Here is a 25,080-nt window from a genome sequence, read left to right on the forward strand (position 1 = left end):
GAATAAGGAGGCTGTAAGGAGAATCTATAAACATGTCATGGGAAAAAGAAAGTAAAGCCATTAATAAGGAAGAAGGTTGATGAAATCGGTGATTACTCTGAACTACTGCGCTGCTTTTTAAAATCTCTCTTTAGCAAGCTATATATTAACAACAGCCCGGCTCCTGCAAATTGCTTCCCACATACGGACTCCCACTGATTTTAATGGGGCTCCTTCCACAGAGAGGAACTTGTAAGAATGTAGCCTTGGATTTGGACAATGAGAGCAAGGCAGTTCTTGTATAAACAGCTGTTGATGAAAGGAGGTATCAGGATATATGAAAAAACAAAACACATGCAAACTTGGTCTCTGAACTCAATAATTAGCTAGCTACACCACAGTTGCTATGAACTTGGATTTTTCTGTACTGCACCTTTAAATTTCTGCCAGCACAGCTGATGCAGCATGTTCCCAAGAAGGGACCCAAACTGTGCTCCCTCATGGAGACTTTACATTCGTTCTTTCTTAGTCTGTTGTGCCCCTTAATCTGAACTGAAAGTCATTTGGACTGAGACTACAGGGCTGTTCTAGGTGTATGGAGAAACACTGCATGCGTCTACATTTCCATGGTGCAGTTCTCAGTCTCCAAGTAGCTGGAGCTGATGAGGGAGTGGGAGAGAGATGCAAATGAGACACTATAGTTACCCATTCTCTCAAACATGAGGCTTGATTGAAGATATGCAAGTTGAAGCTATTTTTACACTAAGCTATTTGCTGTCCAAGCAGCTGTTTGTCTCCTTGACTAAGTTGCCTTGAGTCTATCTTGTGTGGGGGGAAGTACAGGACTTTGGAGATGAAATTTCCTAAGACAGCTGTGAGATGATGCTCTGGATTTTGGCAAGGATGATGCACATTGTGGCTTTGAACAGACAGGATAGCACTCACACCCCTTTGTGCTGATCAAAGGTAATTTGCCCTTTCATCACACCCACCCCACCGTGGTAAAATGGGGGTGTGACTCTGGAAGCCCCTCAATGCCAACTAGCAGAGGGCCTCCCTACTGTAACTCACATCAGGTCTGACATACTCATTACCCCAACACACTGTTGTCATGATATATATCTCAAAGATGTCATGAAAGGTATTGTATATAACCTGGTGACATGCTGGTTCCAAAAATCACTGTGTGATGTATGTACAGGTTGGGTACAAAGTGTTATAGATGTGTGCTGGAAATATATTCATGAAAAGTGTTTGGGAAGTAGAGCGTAAAACCCAGTTTGTCCTAGGCAAAGGCATGCATATTTACCTGTCTTACCTGGGTTACCAGCAGAGAACAATGGAAGTATATTTACATATAAGGAAAATAAAGACATCAAGCTAAACAAGCGGGGGAGAAGACTGTGGACTTTGAGTAATATAAGGGGAACAAAAAGACCTTTTAGTTCTCTATCACTGAGGGGACAGTGGAGTCCAGCACCTTTTGACCTATGAAAGCTGGATTCTCTTGGCCGGAGAGGCAAGAGCTGATGGAAACATGATGTGAGAAACTGCTTAGGCAAAGATTGCAACTTGCTCAGATTGAGTTTTCATCATTAGAAAGTGTGTTTTGTTTTGTTTGTGACCTTGCCTGTCTCTTTTGCCCTTGCTTAGTGTCACTTAAATCCAAGGGCTTTGTGCATAACCTTTTTCTTGTTTTATTACAAAACCGTCTCAGTTCTGTGTATTAAAGTGAAGTGTGAGGCCTCAGCTAACCTCACAGGCTGGTGTGTGCTCTGTCTCTTTGGAGGCAGTGAGCGTAACATGAGGGACCGGATGCTGCAGGGAGACATCTCTGGGGAACTCGCAGCTGGGACTTACTGACTGTTACCAGCAAGCCAAGGTTTAGACTGGCAGAGTCTTGAGGAGTTTGCTGGCAAGGCAGACAGGCTGCTGTGTCAGGGACCTGCCACAGAGCTTAGCAGTACCAAAGTTCTTGCTCTTGCTAAGGCAGAGTGGTAACAGTGGCTCACAGTTCTGAGTGTTCTGAGCTTAACAGGGGGCACTTACGTTTTCTCACTGATGCCAAGATAATGATAAACCACGCCGGGATTCACAACTCCTTTCATCTCAGTCTGGGGGAGCTCTTCGAAGAAGTAATGAGGCAGCCTGGAGTTGGCGTAGGTCACTGCATCACAGGACACTAACCCTGGATAATACATCATCATCCGGGCAGCAAGATTCACCTTCTGGCCAATGACTGTGTCGTGGAGAGAGCAAGAAAATGGGCACTGAAAAGTTAACTGAGTTCCCACCCACCGTCCTGTGGACAGCTCCATGCATACATACCCCTCCACCAGCAAAAATATGCATCCTACACACACACTCCATGGGTACCCAGAGGATACCAAACATGCACACGACCAGAGAAACAGACTGTACCTGTGTATTCATGCCTTACACGATGGCCAACTACTCCACAGAACACTGGCCCACTGGTTACTCCGATGGAAACTAGCCTAGCAAGCAATGAGAGCAACATGGAGTCGGCAATCCCAAATGTCCAGTCCCTCTTGCCGCATCTGCTCACGCACCCTCTCCCCACCCGCACTCCTGTAGTGCTAATTTGTATTGACTATCCCCACATCAGCCAGCTAGGTCTCCGAACAGCCTGTGTGCAGCTCTGTGTGTGCACAAAAGGGATGGAGAAGGATGCAAGGAGGTTCCCTCACGCACATCCCCATGTAACGACAGTTCTTGTGCTTCCCAGAGTGCAGAGTGCTATGAGCTACCATCGCTGTTGGAACTAGCCTCCCCAGAGAGATAGACCACAGCCCCACCTGCTCGCCACCCCAGCTAGCAGAGCTGACCCCAGGCCAAAGGGAGCCCCTGTCCATCCTTTGCAAGGGTGCCACGGAGGCCACATTCCTTAGGCAACTCCACAGGCACAATGTCTCTTTGACCTCCCCATGGGTTGTGAGTCCCTGTTCTCCCTGTAATGCAAAGCCACAATTGAGCCCTCATTTCCTGGTGTGGAGCTGGAGGTGAAGCCCTGCCTGAAAGTTCAAGGAAGTATTCACATTTTCTCAACACATGTATCTGCCCACAGTAGAAATCCTGCATGCTTAAAATGCTTCCATGGGTGAGGGAGTGGTGAGATGGGTGTAGAGTTTCAGCCCTCCCTCCTTGCATCATCCAGCTGTCCAGTCTGTTATACCACACCCATCACTATGGTATGTGTATGCTTCCCATATTTATAATGGGTGCACACAGCAGAAAACTGCTTAACTGTAATTGTCACTGGACACTGATCTTGCAGTGTACTCATGCCTGGAATTTAATTCTCTCACATGTGACTGGTTGAATTTCCCTGGCTCTTTATGGTTGGCATGCCCCTTAAAGGGAGTGGCTACTGAGCAAAGCACACACCCCTATTGACTATCACGCACTGTTCCCAGCTGAATATAAATGCTGCCCTCTGAGTGCACCAGTCTGAATTATCCCTGCTGGAGAGTCAGGAGCTGGAGGGGCGTCAGAAAAGGAGAGTCAGGTTACACAAAGACTCAAAGAGATCAGTGCCAGTGGTGTGAAAAGGGAGTGGGGTTTGGTCTGGTCTTGTCATTTATAGACACAAAAGGGGACAAAGGCTCTGGTCCCACAAACATGCAGGAGTTTAATTTGAAGCCTCAGTGAAATCAGCAGTGCTTGCATGCCAAGGCACAGGCCTCAAAAATTCAGGCCAGACCAGAGCGTGCTGGAAGGTAGGAGGGGGTGAAGTGCTCTCTCCAAGCACTGCTGGAGTCCTGCCAGCGGACGGGCCTCAGGGTCCCCTTCAGTCGGGAGCTCCTCCACCAAATGCAGTCAAGAAGGGCTTGATGGGACCTTTGGAGGCCAGTGGGGTGGGGGGTGACAGTCAGTAGGGGTTTGGCTCATGCTCTGTCCTGTTACCAATGCTCTCAAGGAGCAAAATGCCTTTAGAGCTCAAAAATTTGCCATTCTCACACAAATGGAGCTGAGAATTCTGCACAGCTGGTGTCAGGTTAGTGAAAGACACATTGCTCTCTCTTTTCTGCAGGGCCTGAACTTGGGGATTGGAGTTTCTTGGGCTGTTGTGGGATGGGTCAGTGAAGGTGGTTGGCTTTGCAGTTCGCTCTTAAGGCTGCTGAGGTTCACGGTCATCCTGAGCAGGTTCCAGGTTCATGGCCAGTCGCTATAGAAGTTCCATCACCTGCACCCACCAGTACCACCCCTGCGGCTGCGGCTCTATTGCTCCAGTAGCATGTAGCTGTCTTAGGAGCTCAGGGTCACGTAGCGTGAGGGGGAGCCCAGGTAAACTGGGCTAATCCCAAATTTTGTCTCCCAGCTGTCACGTCACTGCCTTCTGCCCACTAAGGGGGCCTTCCTGTTGGGATGAGGGAGTTTAGATGGCAAACAAGCCCAATAGCACCCCTGTAGACAACGTGGAGAACTTCACCTTCCTGCTTACTTTATTTTCATGAGCTTCTCAGAACAGAAGTTGAAGATTTTAAATGCACTGTCCAAGGCGTGGGTGCTCTCGTCAGCCTGCTTGTCCCCAGGGAGCCCGAACACACACAGGAACGTGCAGCCCTGCCAGGGAGGGGAAAGAAAACACCAGAGGGGGGAGGGTTTTTTCCAAAGAGCAAATCAGTAACAATGTCTGTAGCAAACAGCTCCACTGTGCTCCAGCTCTCCCACCCACCCTGTTAGAGTTGTGCTGTCACACACCACCCCCAAAATGCTCTGGGAGGCCCCACCACCACCCCAGACTCAGTCTCTTCAGCACTGAGCTTCTTATCATTCCTCCTGATGGCTGCTCTCCACCTCCCTTCTCTATCCCTAATGACAACACCACTGTCCTTCCTGCCTCCTACTAGTCCTGCACTCTCAAGGGAATGTTTGCCAGCTCCGGCTGCCTGGCTGGCATGGCCTTGAAGCTCTGACTCACTTTGTCAAACATAAAGACTTTGTTGATTTTGCCACTGAAGACGTGGATGGTGTCTGAGATCTTCATGTTGGCATTGTGGATAGCCTGGCACAGATGCAAGGTATTGGCACTTTCATCAAACTGCAGGTTTACAAAGACAATTGTGACTGGCCGAAGCTCAGATAAATATTCCAGAGGTTGGTTGTCATCAATCTGAAAAAGAGCCGGATGTACTCAACAGTCCGTACTCCTGGTGAGCGGGAAGCATTCGCTACTCCATATACCCCTCCTCCAGCTGGGCTGACTCTACTCTCAGATACAGGTGCTAACTTCATGAGGGCAAAGATGTTAGATCAGCTATTGCCATAGGAAGGAGTGGGCCCCCATCAATGGGAAGCACTCTCCAGGCTCAGGAAGATGATCCTTTCAGCACAGGACTGGGAAATGAGGCTAGGCACCAAGGGGACAAAGGGGGAGATAGCTGAGCAGAGCCTGTCAATGTGACTTCGCTACAACCCAGGTCTCCCCATAAACTTTAAAATTTTAAACGGAACAAAGAAAAAACTTTTTCATACACCTTACAATTAGCCTGTGGAACACATTGCCTGCAGTCAAGAACTCAGCAGATTTCAAAAAATGATGACAACGTCCAATGTTACAATAGTAAGGATATTTTTAAATAAAACCCAAGAGTTTTGGAAGGGATCTAAACCCTCATGTCTCAGGTCATAAGCCAAGGGAGCGGGGAGGAGAAAACTTTCCATGTGAACAAGTTGATCCACAACTACACACTGCAAGGTTTCTTGTATTTTCCTCTGTATCATAGAATCATAGAATATTAGGATTGGAAGAGACCTCAGGAGGCCATGTTGTCCAATCCCCTGCTCAAAGCAGGACCAACACCAACTAAATCATCCCAGCCAGGGCTTTGTCAAGCTGGGCCTTAAAAACCTCTAAGGATGGAGATTCCACCACCTCCTTAGGTAACCCATTCCAGTGCTTCACCACTCTCCTAGTGAAATAGTGTTTTCTAATATCCAACCTAGACCTCCCCCACTGCAGCGTGAGACCATTGCTTCTTGTTCTGTCATCTGCCACCACTGAGAACAGCCTAGATCCATCCTCTTTGGAACCCCCTTTCAGCTAGTTGAAGGCTGCTATCAAATCCCCCCCTCACTCTACTCTTCTGCAGACTAAATAACCCCAGTTCCCTCAGCTTCTCCTTGTAAATCATGTGCCCCAGCTCCCTAATCATTTTTGTTGCCCTTCGCTGGACTCTTCCCAACTAGACATCGAGCATCAGCAGAACCTCAGAAAAATTCTAGCTGTGTAAAGCACAGACCGTCACGCCAAAAAACAAAATTCTATGAAGTTACTGCACTACCTTCTTCAGAATGTTTCTCATCACAAACTTCCGGAGGGACTTCTCCAGCTCATCATTAGGAGACAATGTGGAGGTTTCTCTGAGGATACCTAGGGGAGGAAATTTAGTGCTTTAAATAGGAGAAGGAAGACTTGTGGTTAAAGCGTAAGGTTTTATTCCTGGCTTTGCTCAAGGGCAGACTTTTGCCAGTGAGGACTGGACAGTGCTTGGATGGGGCTGGAGATTCTTGTCTAACCTATTTCACTTACAATCTTGAAAATGCAAATCACAGTTGCATAGGTGCTGAGTTTCTAATCTGTCGGGGGGTGCTCCCCCCGGCTCCCTGCAGGCCCCGCCCCCACTTCACCCCTTCCCCCAAGGCCCCAGCCTTGCCCTGCTTCTTCCCACTCCTGCTCTGCCCCACCCCGCCTCTTCCCTGCCCCTTCCTGCTCCTTCCCTGCCTAGTTCTGCCCCTCCCCCAGCACACTACACCCTTTCTCCTCCTCCCTCTCCCCCAGCACCTCCTGACACAGTGAAACAGCTGATCCGTGGTAGGCGCTGGGAGGGAGGGGGAGGCGCTGATCAGTGAGGCCCACGAGTGGGCAGAAGGCACTGGGGGGAGTGGGAGGTTCTGGTAGGGGGGCTGCTGGTCAGTGAGCAGTACCCACCATTTTTCCCCATGGGTGCTCCAGCCCTGGTGCACCCACGGAGTTGGCACCTATGCACAGTTGGGGTTTTTTATTAGAAAATTCCTTGTGTGCTTATATCAGCACCACTGAAAGCTTGCTTGCCCAGAAAGACTGTAGGCACTGAGCAGGGGTCCCTATAGTATCTCTTCTTGCCAGCCAGGGGCCTCCATAGAGCTGACCCAGAAGGTAGGGAGAGGGTCTCTTCTCCTCCACAGTCAGTGTACCCCTTGCTGGTGTCCACACAGGTTGAAGCCAGCAGGGGGGAGAGGGAGTTGAAATTCAGCTGGCTGCCTCGGGATTTTAGTGGCAGGTAATGGAGGAGTACACAGGAACTCAAAGGGGTACAGGGCAGGGGCCCACATGTGCAGTCCATTCACCCTCTCACATTTACACTGACGGAAAACAGGAATTTCAGCCTGCTGTCTCCCTGGGGTTCAGCGCAGTAGAAGGAAGAGGGACTCACTGTTACTTTCACCAGTGGGGTAGTTCTGTAGGTATTCAGTACATTTCCAGAAGAACTCGTCAAACTCAGTCTCAGAGATGTTCTTTATGTATCTAGCCTGAAGGCAGACAGAATTAAAGGCATCTGTCCGCTTCCCCAAGCCTAGTGTAGAATTATTCAATAAAATGCACTCCCATCCTTCACTGTCACCTCCATCATCAACCTCCCTGTCAGCTGGATGGAGGACACAGCAGTAATCAGCAAAGATTTTTTGTCTGGAGCAAAACAAATGACTACGCTCCCAACAAATGCAGCAAAGTGATTCTGCAGCCTCCAAAGCTGGCTGCAGAGCCTTCCAGTTCCACAGTCTTTCTCCTGCTGGGTATCTGTCCAAGCCACCAATCCTGGAAAGGCTTACATACGTGCTTAACTTTAAGCACCTGATTGGCCCCAATGATTTCAACGGGTTTACTCCTATGCAGGTGCAGGAATGAAGCCCAGTTTCTTCTCATGACGTCTGTCGCTGAACTATCTCAGTGCCTCCAGAAAGATACTAACTAAAATCACAATAGGCCCACAGTCTGATTCTCCTCCCCAGCCTCACAGCTGCTCTCCAAGAACCAGTGCAAGGCGTAAGAGGGGGATGCTCAAAATAACTGGTGGGCTGCAGGTAGCAATGCTCCCACTTCCACTCCTTGGCAGGTTGATCGTATTTTCAGAGTTCAAAGTGGGGACACCGGGGTTGGTGAGGGGGATGGGTCAGGGGAACTGTGTGTTATCCTGTCAGGATGAGTACTTGGGGCCTTTTACAGGAAAAGGTTAGGAAAGTGAGAACAGTATTTACCCCTCTGTGACCCCTTTCTTGTCCTGTCCTAGCTCTAATGTCTCCCATTCCAACCTAGCTGTACCCTACCACACCCCAACCGCCCCCTCCACAGTCACTGATCCACCTACACCCTCAGTCACAAACCAACTCCATCAACCTTCCCCCCAAACTCTTCCCTCAGCTCCCCAACTGCTGAGAAACACGCCCCACAAACACACCTTTTCACCCAGGCTGAGATCCTCCCTCTTCCTAACAGGCCTCCACAGCTCAGGCCCACACCCTCAGCTCTGAGTCCTGGCCACCAGATAGCCCCAGGCTCAGAATGCCCTCACACACTCCTCCAGCTCTAGCGAATCCATTCCCAGGCTCCAAAATCTTCCCCCTCCTACTTGACACCCACCACCACCAATCTCAGATGCACCCCAGGTCGGAACCCTGCCCCCTGCTGAGAAAGCTCTGGTATTCACTGCTCTGCACCTCCTCCCTCTGCCATTTGCATCCCTTCTCTTGCAGAGTCTCTTGCAGGGGCTGGAGGCTGCAGGGAGCATGGATAAAGAGCCCCAAATTCTGGCTTTGTGGCTCTGTCCTCTGCAGTACAACACCTACACTACCCAGGTCTGAGATCACTGGTGGGGCTTGTTGGATCATATTAAAGAAGTTCTGTATTAAAATCACAAATGAGTTTGATTTCCCACAGTTTAAATTCCAGGGTATTACTAATTAAGAGATCTCTTGGTTTTTGGTACTGTTTCTCTCCCTCTGTGTGTGGAACTTGCAAGCAGCTAATTGCGTTAGTACATTCTAAGACAGAGTCTGTTCTCAAAGCAATTCACAGAGAGAGAGATTCAAAGCAATACTCTGTAACAATAGAAACAGCACCCAGAGACTCCCCGCCCTTTTGTTGTATTAACAATTGTGATTAAAATAGAGCTAGAGGATGTATGTGGATGGATGCTTGGTGTGGATAATAACTGAATGATCAGGGAGGTGCCAGCCTAAGAATCCAATGTCCATTGGCTGAAGAAGGCATCAAGTGGAAATAACCAGAGGACACCCCCCCCCCCGGAGGGCAGACTGGAATCCACCTAACAGCCTCAAGAATGGAAGAACCAAAGAACAAGATAACATCTAGCAGCACGGAGCCGTCAGGAATGTGCTATCTGCTGATTGATTCAGCAACAGCATGATGAAGCAATTCCCATAGATTGGCATAGGAAGAAATTCCTATGAAAATAGACTCTAAAAAGTGAGAACTTTGGGGGGTCTGATTCTGCAAACCAACTTCCAGGAGCATCAGATGAGCATCTGACAAGGCCCTGCTCCCTCCTCATGTCCAGGCCACCTGGCCAGTGGCTTGGCATGAGCAACCCTAAGGCTGGTAACTATGATAACAACCTTGCAGAACCTCTGTGTGTGTGTGTGTGTGTGTGTGTGTGTGTGTGTGTGTGTGTGTGTGTGTGTGTTTGTATGAATGAATAAATATGAGATTGAATGGAATGTTATAACTATAACTAACTGCTTACTATGATTCTTTCTGTATTCACAATAAATGTGGTATTTTGTCTTTTTCCCTTTAATAAGATCCTGCTGGTTTTTATTTTATTGGTATAACATTTTGGTGGAGAATTGCGAAAGGGGGAATATTGGTAAAAAACCTCAGTTATTGTAAATATTGGTGTGCACACAGCCAGCTCTATTGAGCTAGGCATTTCTATTAGATTAAACCAGACCTGCTGGCCTCCGGGAAGGTAGCAGGGGACCTGCTGGCCTCCGAGAAGGTAGCAGGGAAAACAGATTAAACTAGACCTGCTGGCCTCTGAGAAGGTAGCAGGGAAAACAGATTAAACCAGACCTGCTGGCCTCCAGGAAGGTAGCAGGGGACCTGCTGGCCTCCGAGAAAGTAGCAGGGAAAACAGATTAAACCAGACCTGCTGGCCTCCTTGAAGGTAGCAGGGGACCTGCTGGCCTCCGAGAAGGTAGCAGGGAAGAACAGGTTAACCGGACCTGCTGGCCTCCAGGAAGGTAGCAGGGAGAAATAGGTTAACCGGACCTGCTGGCCTCCAGGAAGGTAGCAGGGGACCTGCTGGCCTCCGAGAAGGTAGCAGGGGGAAATAGGTTAACCGGATCTGCTGGCCTCCGGGAAGGTAGCAGGGGACCTGCTGGCCTCCGAGAAGGTAGCAGGGGAAAAACTCATAGATTAAGCTATGATTTCAGAATCTAGGCTGTGTCACTTGCTAAGTAATACCAGCAGTGACAAAGAGATTGAAATATCCATGTTAAGATGTTTAAAAAAAAACAGGGTAAGCCAGTACCAGAGGGAGGAATGGAGTCAGAAGGAACTCCAACCTCACCTTTTATTAAAGAAATTATACCTTTTAAACAAATCCTTCAAAAATTTGGGCACAGTCCTTGGACTAAACAAGCCCTAGCTGATGTCTGCACTATTTCGGACCTGGAGGATAGATTGGCTCAGTATATCCTCATATACAAACCTTCTAGTGCTGCCAAAAGAGATGCAGCAGCAATTTGGTCGTTGTGGGAGGCATGTAAGGATTCTTCCCTCTGCTTGTCTTCATGAAAGGAGGAAAAGGCACAAATGGAAAAGGGAGCCACAATAAGTTGGGTTTTCTTTTTTTAGATTGCTGTGTGTTTTGGAAGCAGAAGTTTAAAAAGTGACCAAAACTCTGGTGAAAGTTGATTGTGTCCCTTTTAAGATAGTCTCAGGAAGTGTCTGCGAAAATGCAAATTATCTAAACGATAAAGGAAGGAAAGAACTAGCAGCACAAAGGAGCTGCAGATAAAGGACACACCTGGTCAGCAAACAAATTGACTAAATAAAAGGCATGGGATAACAAGATAATTTTAATAAATTTAATTTTAATAAGTATCCCTGTAACAATGTATAGTGTGTATGATTTTTGGAAAAACCCTTTAAGGTCGTATGGTAATGATGCTTCACAGTTATTACCTGTAAATAAAACTTAAAGCTTAACACAGCAGGAAAAACATTATAAACTTGGTCTGCTGTATAAGAAGGAAAACTCAGGGATTTAATGACTAAACAGTGGGATAATTTCCCCATAACCCTTAAAAGATAAAAGCCATTGAAACCTGGCCTGCCTATAGAACAATAACAGGAAAATGTGGGGGCAATTCCTCTGTTTTGCCTGCAATCAGCAAGGGTATTTGTAAAAGAAATATTTTAAGCAATAATCTGCCACCCCAAAAGGGGTAGAAACATGTTCTTTTTGTCTTTCAGAAAATCAGGAAAAGCTGATGCCAGCTGAAGAGCAACCCAATACCATGAATCTACTGTCACAATAGAAATTGTGTTTTGTGTTCTATGTTTTGTCTTCTCTTTTGTCTTGTTGCTAACACTGTTGTGTGTTTAAAAAAAAAAAATACTAAACACCTGCAGGTAATTAAAAATAAATTAAGCTGTCCCAGCTACAGGACAGCCTGATACAAAAACAAGTACATGCCAATATAGACTTGGTCCAAATTGGTCTGGGTAACCTAAAAGGCCGATGGAATCTTTGGTAATGGCTTAATACTACCACATGGCTTATGCATAAGAAAAAAATTTAGAAATAGGAAACTACACAGCCATAGCTATGGGATGCACTGAAATGCAGATACTTGCACTAGCTACTTTGGAACACAAAATGTTCTGGGTCATATTGGGAAATATTAAGGGTTTGAGGCATTTGTTAAAACAAAGAAAGAGATCATTGTTTGACACTTATCAATATGAATGGATGCAATACATTTCCAGTATTGTAAAACCAGACTTGTTAATGGGAGAAATTGTTGTCAAAATTGCACACCAACAGTCCCTGGAGGCAAAGGTATTGAAGGTTAACCCACTCCCCATATTACACATGGGATCCTTCTGGCTACCCTGGACCTCAAGCCAGTGGGCTGGGGAGGGAGGGAAGCTATTGGACACTAGAGGTTGTACCGAATGGACTCCTCAAAAGTGGGCGTGCCTCACCTTGCCTCTTGCCCCAGAACCTTGTAGTAAAGATACATCACTAGGATCATGTATGTGGCATGAATTGGAATCACAAACTCAAATTGCCTCACAGTACCTTCTCTTGAATAGGCTACATAGAAAGTGACACTGACTATTATAAATCTTAGCGTCAAAAGGGGGATTATGTTGGATCATACTAAAGAAGTTCTGTATTAAAATCACAAATGAGTTTGATTCCCCACAGTTTAAATTCCAGGGTATTACTAATTAAGAGATCTCTTGGTTTTTGGTACTGTTTCTCTCCCTCTATGTGTGAAACTTGCAAGCTGCTAATTGCGTTAGTACATTCTAAGACAGAGTCTGTTCTCAAAGCAATTCACACAGAGAGAGACTCAAAGCAATACTCTGTAACAACAGAAACAACACCCAGAGACTCCCCGCCCTTTTGTTGTATTAACAATTGTGATTAAAATAGAGCTAGAGGATGTATGTGGATGGATGCTTGGTGTGGATAATAACTGAATGATCAGGGAGGTGCCAGCCTAAGAATCCAGTGTCCATTGGCTGAAGAAGGCATCAAGTGGAAATAACCAGAGGACCCCCGCCCCAGAGGGCAGACTGGAATCCACCTAACAGCCTCAAGAATGGGAGAACCAAAGAACAAGATAACATCTAGCAGCACGGAGCCATCAGGAATGTGCTATCTGCTGATTGATTCAGCAACAGCATGATGAAGCAATTCCCACAGACTGGCATAGGAAGAAATTCCTATAAAAATAGACTCTAAAAAGTGAGAACTTTGGGGGGTCTGATTCTGCAAACCAACTTCCAGGAGCATCAGATGAGCATCTGACAAGGCCCTGCTCCCTCCTCATGTCCAGGCCACCTGGCCAGTGGCTTGGCATGAACAACTCTAAGGCTGGTAACTATGATAACAACCTTGCAGAACCTCTGTGTGTGTGTGTGTGTGTGTGTGTGTGTGTGTTTGTATGAATGAATAAATATGAGATTGAATAGAATGTTATAACTATAACTAACTACTTACTATAATTCTCTCTGTATTCACAATAAATGTGGTATTTTGCCTTTTTCCCTTTAATAAGATCCTGCTGGTTTTTATTTTATTGGTATAACAGGCTTACCCCCCTTATTCCCTAATGACCAGCCACTCCTGGCAAGAGGAAGCCAAAATTAAGCCCATGTTTCCAGGGAACAAGATATTTCCCACATTCTACTATGCCTTCTTACTTCATCACCACTTTCAACTTTCGCATCACCATCCCTCTCGCCCCGCTCTGCCCAGCTGGTCCATTGGATAGAGGCCCAATAACAAATATACACACAAGCATACGTGTGAGATTGCATCCAGCAGAAGACAATAAGGCACGTAAACATACCCCAACCTAGATAACAAGGCAATATGAACTCCACTGGTTATGAACCATTGTTGCACACTCCACATTGCCTACCTTAACAGCTCTTTGATCTTTAATTCTTTCTATTTCTATCATGCTCCTGTTACAGAGTTCCCAGCAGTTCGGCGATAGAATAACCTCGCTTGCTTTTGCTAGGTTTTGGGCCAACCGAACTTCATCCACTGCTCGGCCAATTACCAGAAAATATTGGTGCTTATTGTCTCCCACAACAACTTTGGAGATGTGACCTGCAGATAGCCCTGAGAAGAGAAACAGGATTGTTATGGAGCGCATATTTACTTTACCATTTGTAATATATGTATCTCATTTATCTTGGAAGCGGATTTTGGAGGCCAACCTATTTCTTTTGAGGTGGGAGGTTTGGATCAGTTCTTGACAATATGTGATATTTATTCTAGGAATCTGAGGATTTCTAGAACAACACTCTCCAATGAATTAAACAGCACGTCAGTTAATAAATAATAATAATAATGCACACATAATTATAAGGGTCACACAGTAGCATCTGTTATAAGGCTGCAAATCGGTTTCCGTTATAACAATCTGTTTATAGCTGAAGAAGAAAGCAGTGTGTTATAATAACATTTAACATTCCTGTGGTGGGAAGAACACCTCAACAGCCCAACACTGTGGCATTTAATTTCAGAAAGGGGAACTATGCGAAAATGAGGAGGTTATTTAAACAGAAATTAAAAGGTACAGTGACTAGAGTGAAATCCCTGCAAGCTGCATGGACACTTTTCAAAGACACCATAATAGAGGCTCAACTTAAATGTATACCCCAAATTAAAAAACACAGTAAAAGAAGTAAAAAAGAGCCACCGTGGCTTAACAACCATGTAAAAGAAGAAGTGAGAGATAAAAAGGCATCTTTTAAAAAGTGGAAGTCAAATCCTAGTGAGGTAAATAGAAAGGAGCATAAACACTGCCAAATTAAGTGTAAAAATGTAATAAGAAGAGCCAAAAAGGAGTTTGAAGAACAGCTAGCCAAAAACTCAAAAGGTAATACCAAAATGTTTTTTAAGTACATCAGAAGCAGGAAGCCTGCTAAACAACCAGTGGGGCCCCTGGACGATCGAGATACAAAAGGAGCACTTAAAGTCATTGCAGAGAAACTAAATGAATTCTTTGTTTCAGTCTTCACAGCTGAGGATGTTAGGGAGATTCCCAAACCTGAGCCATCTTTTGTAGGTGACAAATCTGAGGAATTGTCACAGATTGAAGTGTCACTAGAGGAGGTTTTGGAATTAACTGAGAAATTTAGCAGTAACAAGTCACCGGGACCAGATGGCATTCACCCAAGAGTTCTGAAAGAACTCAAATGTGAAATTGTGGAACTATTAACTATGGCTTGTAACCTGTCCTTTAAATCAGCTACTGTACCCAACGACTGGAAGATAAGTAATGTAATGCCAATATTTAAAAAGGGCTCTGGAGGTGATCCTGGCAATTACAGACCGGTAAGTCTAACGTCAGTATCGGGCAAATTAGTTGAAACAATAGTAAAGAATAAAATTGTCAGACACATAGAAGAACATAAATTGTTGGGCAAAAGTCAACATGGTTTCTGTAAAGGAAAATCATTTTGTACTAATCTATTAGAGTTCTTTGAAGGGGTCAACAAACGTGGACAAGGGGGATCCAGTGGACATAGTGTACTTAGATTTCCAGAAAGTCTTTGACAAGGTCCCTCACCAAAGGCTCTTATGTAAATTAAGTTGTCATGTGATAAGAGGGAAGATCCTTTCATGGATTGAGAACTGGTTAAAAGACAGGGAACAAAGGGTAGGAATAAATGGTAACTTTTCAGAATGGAGAGGGGTAACTAGTGTTGTTCCCCAAGGGTCAGTCCTAGGACCAATCCTATTCAACTTATTCATAAATGATCTGGAGAAAGGGGTAAACAGTGAGGTGGCAAAGTTGGCAGATGATACTAAACTGCTCAAGATAAAAGAAAAGGAATACTTGTGGCACCTTAGAGACTAACGAATTTATTTGAGCATAAGCTTTCGTGAGCTACAGCTCACTTCATCGGATGCATAGAAATGGAAAATGCAGTGAGGATGTTTTTATACACACAGACCCTGATAAAATGGGTGTTTATCACTTCAAAAGGTTTTCTCCCCCCACCCCACTCTCCTGCTGGTAATAACTTATCTAAAGTGATCACTCTCCTTACAATGTGTACATCATACACATCACACATTGTAAGGAGCGTGATCACCTGGAGCTTGGTACTTAGCATGTAGCACAGGGGTGGGCAAACTTTTTGGCCGTAGGGCCATATCAGGCTGCAAAACTGTATGGAGGGCTGGGTGGGGAAGGCTGTGCCCCCCAAACAACCTGGCCCCCGCCCCCATTCGCCCCTCCCACTTCCCACCTTCTGACTGTCCCCCTCAGAACCCCCGACCCATCCCACCTCCCCTGCTCCTTGTCCCCTAACTGCCCCCTCCTGGGACCCCCCCGCCCCAAACTCCCCCCCAGGATCCCACCCCCTATCCAATCTCCCCTGCTCCCTATCCCCTGACTTCCCCCACCTATCCACACCCCTGCCCCCTGACAGGCCCCCTGGGACTCCCATGCCCTATACAACCTTCGCTGTTCCCCGACCCTTGACCACCCCAGAACCTCCACCCCATCCAACCACCCTCTCCCCGACTTCCCCCTGGGACCTCCCAGCCCTAACCTCCCCCTTCTCCCTGTCCCCTGACTGCCCTCCGGGACCCACTACCCAACCCTGTCACCGCTGCACACACTGCTGCCACTCCCTTACCACGCCGCTCAGAGCAGCAGGAGCTTGCAGCCCCACTGCCTGCGCAGCGGCATGGTTGTGTGGGAGGAGGAGCAGTGGGGAAGGGGTTGGGGGCAAGCCTCCTGGGCCAGGAGCTCAGGGGCTGGGCAGGATGGTCCCACAGGCCGGATGTGGCCTGCGGGCCATAGTTTGCCCACCTCTGATGTAGGAAGTGCCCACTGAGGAATACATTCATGAACAAGTTTGAGAAACGTTGGCTGGATAGCAATAAAGTGATATGCAATTCAATAATCCCTTCTGAACCTGCTCAGTGCAGCATCTACTAAGACTTTGAGTAGAACTCAGTAAAAAGCACTCTCTCATTTGGGATATCACTGCACATTCTGTCTGTGCGGTCTAACCAGGAGGCCAGCAAGCAGAAGGGTTTTCCTCTCAGTCTGCTGCTGCTGGGAGTTTGCATGAAGGGAGCTTGTAAATGTCTGCTTGAAAACACAAACAGAAAAAACATCCAGATGCAATCTAAAACTCCCCAGCTTAATATAAGGAAATGGCAAAAGAGCAAGTTCCTGAAGATCCCAAACTTAAGTGGCTTTACATTCTGTTGCCCAAACAGACAGTTGTGTGAACAGAGGTACTGTGAAGGGACTTCCCACAACCCTAATGGCCAGCAACTTCCTGTTGGTTTCCATGGATGTGAAATAATCAGAAGTAGAGCTGGTAAAAAAAAGGGGGTACTCTTTCCACTGACAATTTCAATACAAACAAAAAAGAAAAAATTTTTGTCTAAATTTTCCATAAAAATTTTTGATTTTCAGCAGAAATTCAAATGCTGAAATACTTTGGCTGAAAACAAAACAAAAAAATTGACTTGGAAATACTCCCACTTTATTTATGGGAGTTGTAGTTCTGATGCCTCAATCTCCCATTATCCTTTATATGTTGGGCTCTCTAGTTTGACTACATCACCCAGGATGCTTCTTAATGTCCCCTCTTAGTGAGGGGAATTGGTTAATAATCAGAGTCTTTGTTTGTGGTGTGCAATGGGAGATGTAATCCAGCTGGGGAGGACATTAGATGACCAAAATACAATTCCCATGAGCACTGTTCCCTCTAAGCTATGCACATGTGTGTGTGCACACAGATCCTAAACCCCATGCACATGGTGAAACAGCGCACACACAAAAATTTGCATAGAAGCACAACAATTTGCACAGAAGAAATTTTTTGCGCACATGGCCTGTCAAAAATTAGAGGGAACATTGCCCATGAGACACTGTGGCAGGATTTCTAAATCAAAATATTTCAGTTTTCAGCTGTTTGGGGGTTTTTCGATGGAAAATTGAAATATTTCATGGAAAACAGACACTCTTCATAACAAAAATTGTTTAGTAGAAAACCCAATTTTCCATTGAAAAACAGTTTTGATGGAATTTTGTCCACGAGTGCTAGTCAGAAGCTCCTCAGAGACAGTCATAACTCTGTAAAAATAAACTAGGTACAGTTAGCACCAATGAAAGGTGCCAGACTGACAACAATAAATAAATTGAAGCTGTTTATTCACATAATAGATGCAGAATGGCCAGCTGTAGGACCAACTACCCCAAACTGCCTCCCTAAGGTACTTCAGCAGTTTGATCCTCAAGGCCCATTCAATCCTAGGCTTCTCCGATGAAACTGTTTCTGAATGTAAGGATGGTTTATGTGTCACAGATACCTGTCTGCTAGGAACTCAAACGAGACCTGCAATGCATTTCACATGAGCCACTAGGCAATCAGATAGGAATGAGTCTCGGTCACCACTTCCACAGGCTGAATTTGAACCAGCAACTTAGAGATGAAATGCTCTTTATTCCAGTCCCCAAAAGACGCTTCTCTCTGACCAGAAATACATTTTCCCTACCACAGAAGCAGCCTTCCCATGCAGCTGCTGAAAAGGATGCAACTGATCAAAGCACCAAGCAATTCATGTCTTCTACAGATTCCTGGCCCTCTAGAAATGGAACAAGATTTGGGCATGGTGTTTCTCAGAGACGTATCTCGGGAGCACGAGAAGTGAGTGGGGGCTCATGTGACTCAGGAAGCAGAACTGCCTACTGGTTAGGGCAGGCAATTGGGAGTGAGGAGTCCTGAACGCTCATCCCATCTCCACCACCAACTCACTGTGTGACCTGAGACAAGATATTTCATCTCCATTTGCCTCTGTTCCCTCCCCTGCACAATGGGGTGAATGCTTCCTATTCACTTTTGTAAAGTGCTTTGAGAATGTGCTCTCTAGTTACTGCAAAGTATTGTTATTCCACTAGTAGCCATGGTACCTATCTTCACTCGGAGCTCCAGACCCACTTCAGTCTCACGAACCCCATACTCTTCCTGGATCCTCAGGCTACATTTCAGCGCCAGGGTAATGATATCGCTCAGCTGGCTTCGTTGCACTTGCCACAGTGCTAGCAGTGCGTCCCCTGGGGAAGGCAGTGTGACAGAGACTTATGGGACACATGCTCTTCTTGTTTCGAAAGTGCTGACAAAGCCACAGCAGATCCACCTGTACCAGCCCAGCACTCTGACCCACAGAAAGATTGCTCACTAACCACCCCAAACTCCTTAGCAGCTGCTGGCTGTGAACAGACCAACCCCTCTATGCTTCTAGCACAGGGCTAGGCAACCTATGGCACACATGCCAAAGGCGGCACGCAAGCTGATTTTCAGTGGCATTCACACTGCCCGGGTCCTGGCCACTGGTCCCAGGGGCTCCGCTGCCAGCCTGGGGTACCGTCCGCTGGCCCCTTGCCTGCCGGGGTTCTGCTGGCCCCGCTCAGCCCGCTGCTAGCCCCGGGTCCCAGCCACTGGTCCCAGGGGCTCCGCTGCTGGCCTGGGGTACCGGCCACCAGCCCACTGCCAGCTGGGGTTTTGTCCACTGGCCCCCTCGGCCCACTGCTGGACTCAGGTCCCGACCACCGGTCCGGGGGGCTCTGCTGTTGGCCTGGGGTTCTGTCCATCGGCCCCGCTCAGCCCGCTGCCAGCCCCAGGTCCCGACCACCAGTCTGGGGGGCTCAGCTGCTAACCTGGGGTCCCAGCCACTGGCCCGGGGCTCTGCAGCCACCCTCAGCTGTGGCCCTCTGGCCCCAGGCTGGGGCAGTGAGGGGTGTAGACTGGGCCAAGAGGGGGCGCAGCTCAGCATGGATCGCATGGATTATTATTACTAGCACGTGAAACCTTAAATTAGAGTGAATAAATGAAGACTCAGCACACCACTTCTGAAAGGTTGCCGACCCCTGTTCTAGCAGCTGTCGGTTGTGACTACCTCTTCCCACCCAGTAATCCCTGCAGCTGCTTTTTACAAGTGAACTCTCCTTCCTGGTGATCCCTTATAGACACTGACTGCAAGTGTTCCTTCCCCGTCAGTGACCCCATGCAGTGGCTTGCTGCATGTTCCCCTCCCCTCTCCCACACACACAAACCTGTGTCCGCTGGCTCAGGTACACCTAAGGCATTGCACCTCCTATTGTCCTTGGGCAACTGCTAGCACAGTCATTCAGGCCCAGATCCCCAAAGGTATTTAGTATCAGAGGGGTAGCCATGTTAGTGTGTATCCACAAAAACAACGAGGAGTCCGGTGGCACCTTAAAGACTAACAGATTTATTTGGGCATAAGCTTTCAGGATAAAAAACCCCCTTCTTCAGATGCATGGACTGAAGAAGTGTATCCATGCACCTGAAGAAGTGGGGTTTTTTGCCCACAAAAGCTTATGCCCAAATAAAGGTATTTACGTGCCTAACTCCCATCTGATCTCAGTTCTAAAGGAAGTGCCAGCCAGGGTTTCTCAATCAGACACAGAGGAAGGGGAATCGGGGTTGTTTCTAACTGAAAGATATAGTGTAAATTCTTGCTTCTTCCAAATCATGGATCAATCCTGTGGGAATAGGAGCCAGAGGGATGGGTACAATAGAACAAGGAAAGGGAGTCGGCTAGTATGAGTGCTTTCACTGTCCAGAGCCTCACAAGTCAAATGACAACGGGAAAATAGGCCGCTCTACCCCACCCCAGTGCTTCCTCCTTAGATATCACAAGCTAATAAATACCTGCAAAGTTCAAGATATCGCCTCCGTAAATCAGCACCTCTGCAGCAAGAGAAAAGGCAAGAGAAGTTACACACAGCTCTTGTCAAAGAAAATCACGGAACAAATTGTTCTGTCGATCGGAGGAGGGGTGGGTGTGTGTGTGTGTGTGTGTTTGTGCGTGTCATAAATATAAAGGGAAGGGTAAATATCTTACAGGGTAATCAGATTCAAAACATAGAGAATCCCCCTAGGCAAAACCTTAAGTTACAAAAAGACACAAAAACAGGAATCTACATTCCATTCAGCACAGCTTATTTTATCAGCCATTTAAACAAAACAGAATCTAATGCATATCTAGCTAGATTACTTACTAAGTTCTAAGACTCCATTCCTTTTCTGTTCCAGGCAAAAGCATCACACAGACAGAGAGAACCTTTGTTTCTCCCCCCTCCAGTTTTGAAAGTATCTTGTCTCCTCATTGGTCATTTTGGTCAGGTGCCAACGAGGTTATCCTAACTTCTTAACTCTTTACAGGTGAAAGGGTTTTTCCTCTGGCCAGGAGGGATTTTAAAGGTGTTTACCCTTCCCTTTATATTTATGACAGGAGAAACAAAGGTTCTCTCTGTCTGTGTGATGCTTTTGCCGAGAACAGAAAAGGAATGGAGACTTTACTTAGTAAGTAATCTAGCTAGATATGCATTAGATTCTGTTTTGTTTAAATGGCTGATAAAATAAACTGTGCTGAATGGACTGTAGATTTCTGTTTTTGTGTCTTTTTGTAACTTAAGGTTTTGCCTAGAAGGATTCTCTATGTTTTGAATCTGATTACCCTGTAAGGTATTTACACATCACCATCCTGATTTTACAGAGGTGATTCTTTTACTTTTTCTTCCATTAAAATTCTTCTGTTAAGAACCTGATTGCTTTTTCATTGTTCTTAAGATCCAAGGGTTTGAGTCTGTGTTCACCTATGCAAATTGGTGAGGATTTTTATCAAGCCTTCCCCAGGAAAGGGGGTGTAGGGTTTGGGGAGGATTTTGGGGAGAAAGACGTTTCCAAGCGGGCTCTTTCCCTGTTATATATTTGTTAGACGTTTGGTGGTGGCAATAAAGTCCAAGGGCAAAAGGTAAAATAGTTTGTACCTTGGGGAAGTTTTAATCTAAGCTGGTAAAAATAAGCTTAGGGGGTTTTCATGCAGGTCCCCACATCTGTACCCTAGAGTTCAGAGTGGGGAAGGAACCTTGACAGTGCGTGTGTATGTGGGCGCACACACATTGAGAGGGCATATTTTGCAGAGTAGGTGTGACTGAGTGAGCAAGATGGTGTATGCTTGAGCATTTAATCACAACAAAGCTCCCAGCTGCTGAGGACTCAGAGCAAAAATCAGGGAGTTAAACTCCATCCCAAAAGCCACCATAAGGAGGCAGAGCACAGTGTTCTCTATGGCAACTAGAAATATTCCCTCCCAGACCCACCTCTTCTCCCAACCCTTCAAATCCCCTACTGCTCAGTTTTCAAAATGTCACATCCAACAGGGAGGGCTCTGGGGACAGCTTCAGAAGCACTGCTCAATGGGAAGTTTTGAAGCAAGTTCTCAAAAGCAATGTGACAGCGAGAGATAAGGAAGGACGATCCAGTGGTTAGGAAGCTAAGCCAGAGACTCTTGGTTCCCTGCTCCATTATAGACTACAGGTGTGACCTTGGGCAAATCAGCTGGCCTCTCCATGCCTGGGTTCCTTATCCATAACATGAATAATAGCACTCCCCTACCTCACTTCCTCACAGGGGTGTTGGAGCCATATAAGAGCCTAAGATAGACAAGGAAGGGCCACACTGTGCTCTCAGGCTGTTGAGGCACTTTCTAGATCCTGAGAGGGAATTAGTAACTTTTGTCAGAGCTCAGCTCCCCAAATCATTAGCGTGCTGATGTCACAGGGGCATCTTACTCCTTGGCCACATAAACAACAAGACATTGCTCTTCCAGTGAAATGGGGTGGAAATCAGTGTTCCCTCTAATTTTTCCCACCCATGTGTGGAATTAATTTTGTTATGTGCACCAATATGGCGGTGATGTGTGACACATAACAAAATTCATATGGTGGGGGTGGGGTCGGGGCAGAGGGGTTAGGAGTCTTGGAGGGGGTCAGAGCTGGGGCAGAGAGTTGGGGTGCAGGGGGTGAGGGCTCCAGCTGGGGGTACAGGCTCTGGGGTGGAGCCAGGATGAAGGGTTTAGGGTGTGGGAGGGGGCTCTGGGGCTACCGCGGGGAGAGAGGAGTCCCCCCCAGCTCTTTCTCCCCGCAGCAGCACCTGGGCTGGGGGGGAGAGGGGCCTCTCCTCGCCACTGCAGCTCTGGGGCTGGAGCCGCAGGATAAGTGCCCCTCCCCTAGCAGGTCCAGGCCGGAGACGCAGCAGGTTGGGGCCAGGAGAGGGGCGCCCCTCCCTTAGCCGCGGCAGGTCCCCTGGCAGGTTCCCTGAGCACCAGCATGGCTCTAAGAAGGCTGCCATGTGGCTGCACAGCTTACAGGGAACTTAGGTGGAGGCATATACCAGGGTAGAGCCACAGGAATAATGGACCCTTCAAAGCAGGACACATTGTGCCACTGAGGAGCAGCAATGACTGGTTCCCAAGGCAGCTCCATCCAGCCCTCCTAATCTTGGGAGATTTTCAAGGCTCCCTAAGTGACAGAGAAGATCCCAACCTCCAAGTAAAGAAGGGCCCACGCTGCTTAACAGAACACCTTTCTGATGGGCATTTCTTAAGTTCCCCAGACCTGAGCCAAAGAAGTGCTCTCAGCAAGGGATCGTGCCGCCTGGTACTTACGTTCTACAATATCTCCTACGTAATGATTGAGGGTCTGCGTTAGCTGGTCAGCACCACGGTCCAGACTGGTGTCCATGCTAAACTTCTCTGTCAGTGCAGTAAAACCTGTAACACAAACGGCAGTCAGGCAGCCACTGTAGGAGGCAAGAAATGGCAGAAGAGCTCAGCGACTGCAGTCAGACATGCTTTGTGTTACCTTAAATGTGCTGGATACATAAGAAAAAAAGTTTAACAAAACTTATTTTCCATTTAAAATTGATTTATTAAGCAAAGGAAGTATTATCTGTAGTTAGTGAATTGAACTGGAGTTTCTAGGTCACCACAACCTTCAAGATTTTAGAATAAGTTGATCTCATCCTCTTACACCTTGTTTTTGTTTGCAATTGGAAAAGGAAAACAAGCATTCCCTCTTTTGCAACTTCCAACTGGTTTCTTGATTTTGAATGAACTAGTCATTGAACTGAACTAGCGGAATAAACTGAAATGAAGAAAATATTCTCTCTGCACCACAACAAGAGGCTACTTCTGCCAAAAACTGGTTTAGCACATCAGCTAACTCTGGTTCCAGGTGCTTAGCCAGTGACTTCCACCGGTTCATTTGAAATGAAATTTGACTTTCGTTAAAACTTGGCAACAAACGTGTACTGCTATGTATTATTTTTGTATGTGATTTAAATGATTTTAATAGGCTATAAGTTTAGGCCTTAACATAAGTTGTTAATTTCAAGTTTAATTTTAAATAGGGTTGTTTTTTCTTAAAATAAATCTATATTTAAATAAAAAAATCTTTTATATTTTTAATTAATTTTTCTCCACCCTGCATGCAACATTCCCTGATTTCAAGTCCCTAGTTCTTTCAGATTTCAGAGTAGCAGCCGTGTTAGTCTGTATCCGCAAAAAGAAAAGGAGTACTTGTGGCACCTTAGAGACTAACAAATTTATTTGAGCATAAGCTTTCGTGAGCTACAGCTCACTTCATCGGATGCATATAGTGGAAAATATAGTGGGGAAATTTATATACACAGAGAACATGAAACAATGGGTGTTACCATACAGATTGTAACAAGAGTGATCAGGTAAGGTGAGCTATTACCAGCAGGAAAGCGGGGGCGGGAGGAACCTTTTGTAGTGATAATCAGGTGGGCCATTTCCAGCAGTTGACAAGAAGGTCTGAGGAACAGTAGGCAGGGGAAATAAATATGAGGAAATAGTTTTACTTTGTGTAATGACACATCCATTCCCAGTCTCTATTCAAGCCTAAGTTAATTGTATCCAGTTTGCAAATTAATTCCAATTCAGCAGTCTCTCGTTGGAGTCTGTTATTGAAGTTTTTTTGTTGAAGAACTGCAACTTTTAGGTCTGTAATCGAGTGACCAAAGAGATTGAAGTGTTCTCAGACTGTTTTCTGAATGTTATAATTCTTGACATTTGATTTGTGTCCATTTATTCTTTTACGTAGAGACTGTCCAGTTTGACCAATGTACATGGCAGAGGGGCACTGCTGGCACATGATGGCATATATCACATTGGTAGATGTGCAGGTGAACGAGCCTCTCATAGTGTGGCTGATGTGATTAGGCCCTATGATGGTGTCCCCTGAATAGATATGTGGACGCAGTTGGCAACAGGCTTTGTTGCAAGGATAGGTTCCTGGGTTAGTGTTTTTGTTATGTGGTGTGTGGTTGCTGGTGAGTATTTGCTTCAGGTTCGGGGACTGTCTGTAAGCAAGGACTGGCCTGTCTCCCAAGATCTGTGAGAGTGGTGGGTCGTCCTTCAGGATAGGTTGTAGATCCTTGATGATGCGTTGGAGAGG

General features: G+C 46.4%; 1 protein-coding gene across 1 annotated transcript in view; it reads right to left on the minus strand.

The window, feature by feature from the left end:
• The window catches only part of ADCY10 (adenylate cyclase 10), a 74,239-nt gene that overhangs the window by 46,284 nt on the left and 2,875 nt on the right, over positions 1-25,080 (minus strand). Inside the window, exons 2-11 of the mRNA XM_077825341.1 lie at positions 23,268-23,372; positions 20,468-20,506; positions 18,703-18,846; positions 13,669-13,874; positions 7,419-7,515; positions 6,288-6,376; positions 4,925-5,116; positions 4,445-4,566; positions 2,401-2,477; positions 2,029-2,218 (exon numbers count right to left, since the gene is read on the minus strand). Of these exons, the coding sequence (XP_077681467.1) occupies positions 2,029-2,218; positions 2,401-2,477; positions 4,445-4,566; positions 4,925-5,116; positions 6,288-6,376; positions 7,419-7,515; positions 13,669-13,874; positions 18,703-18,846; positions 20,468-20,506; positions 23,268-23,372 (1,261 nt within the window). The remainder of the gene's footprint in view (positions 1-2,028; positions 2,219-2,400; positions 2,478-4,444; positions 4,567-4,924; positions 5,117-6,287; positions 6,377-7,418; positions 7,516-13,668; positions 13,875-18,702; positions 18,847-20,467; positions 20,507-23,267; positions 23,373-25,080) is intronic.

This window comes from Eretmochelys imbricata, chromosome 8 (genome assembly GCF_965152235.1).
Source record: "Eretmochelys imbricata isolate rEreImb1 chromosome 8, rEreImb1.hap1, whole genome shotgun sequence".
NCBI classification, from domain to species: domain Eukaryota; kingdom Metazoa; phylum Chordata; order Testudines; family Cheloniidae; genus Eretmochelys; species Eretmochelys imbricata.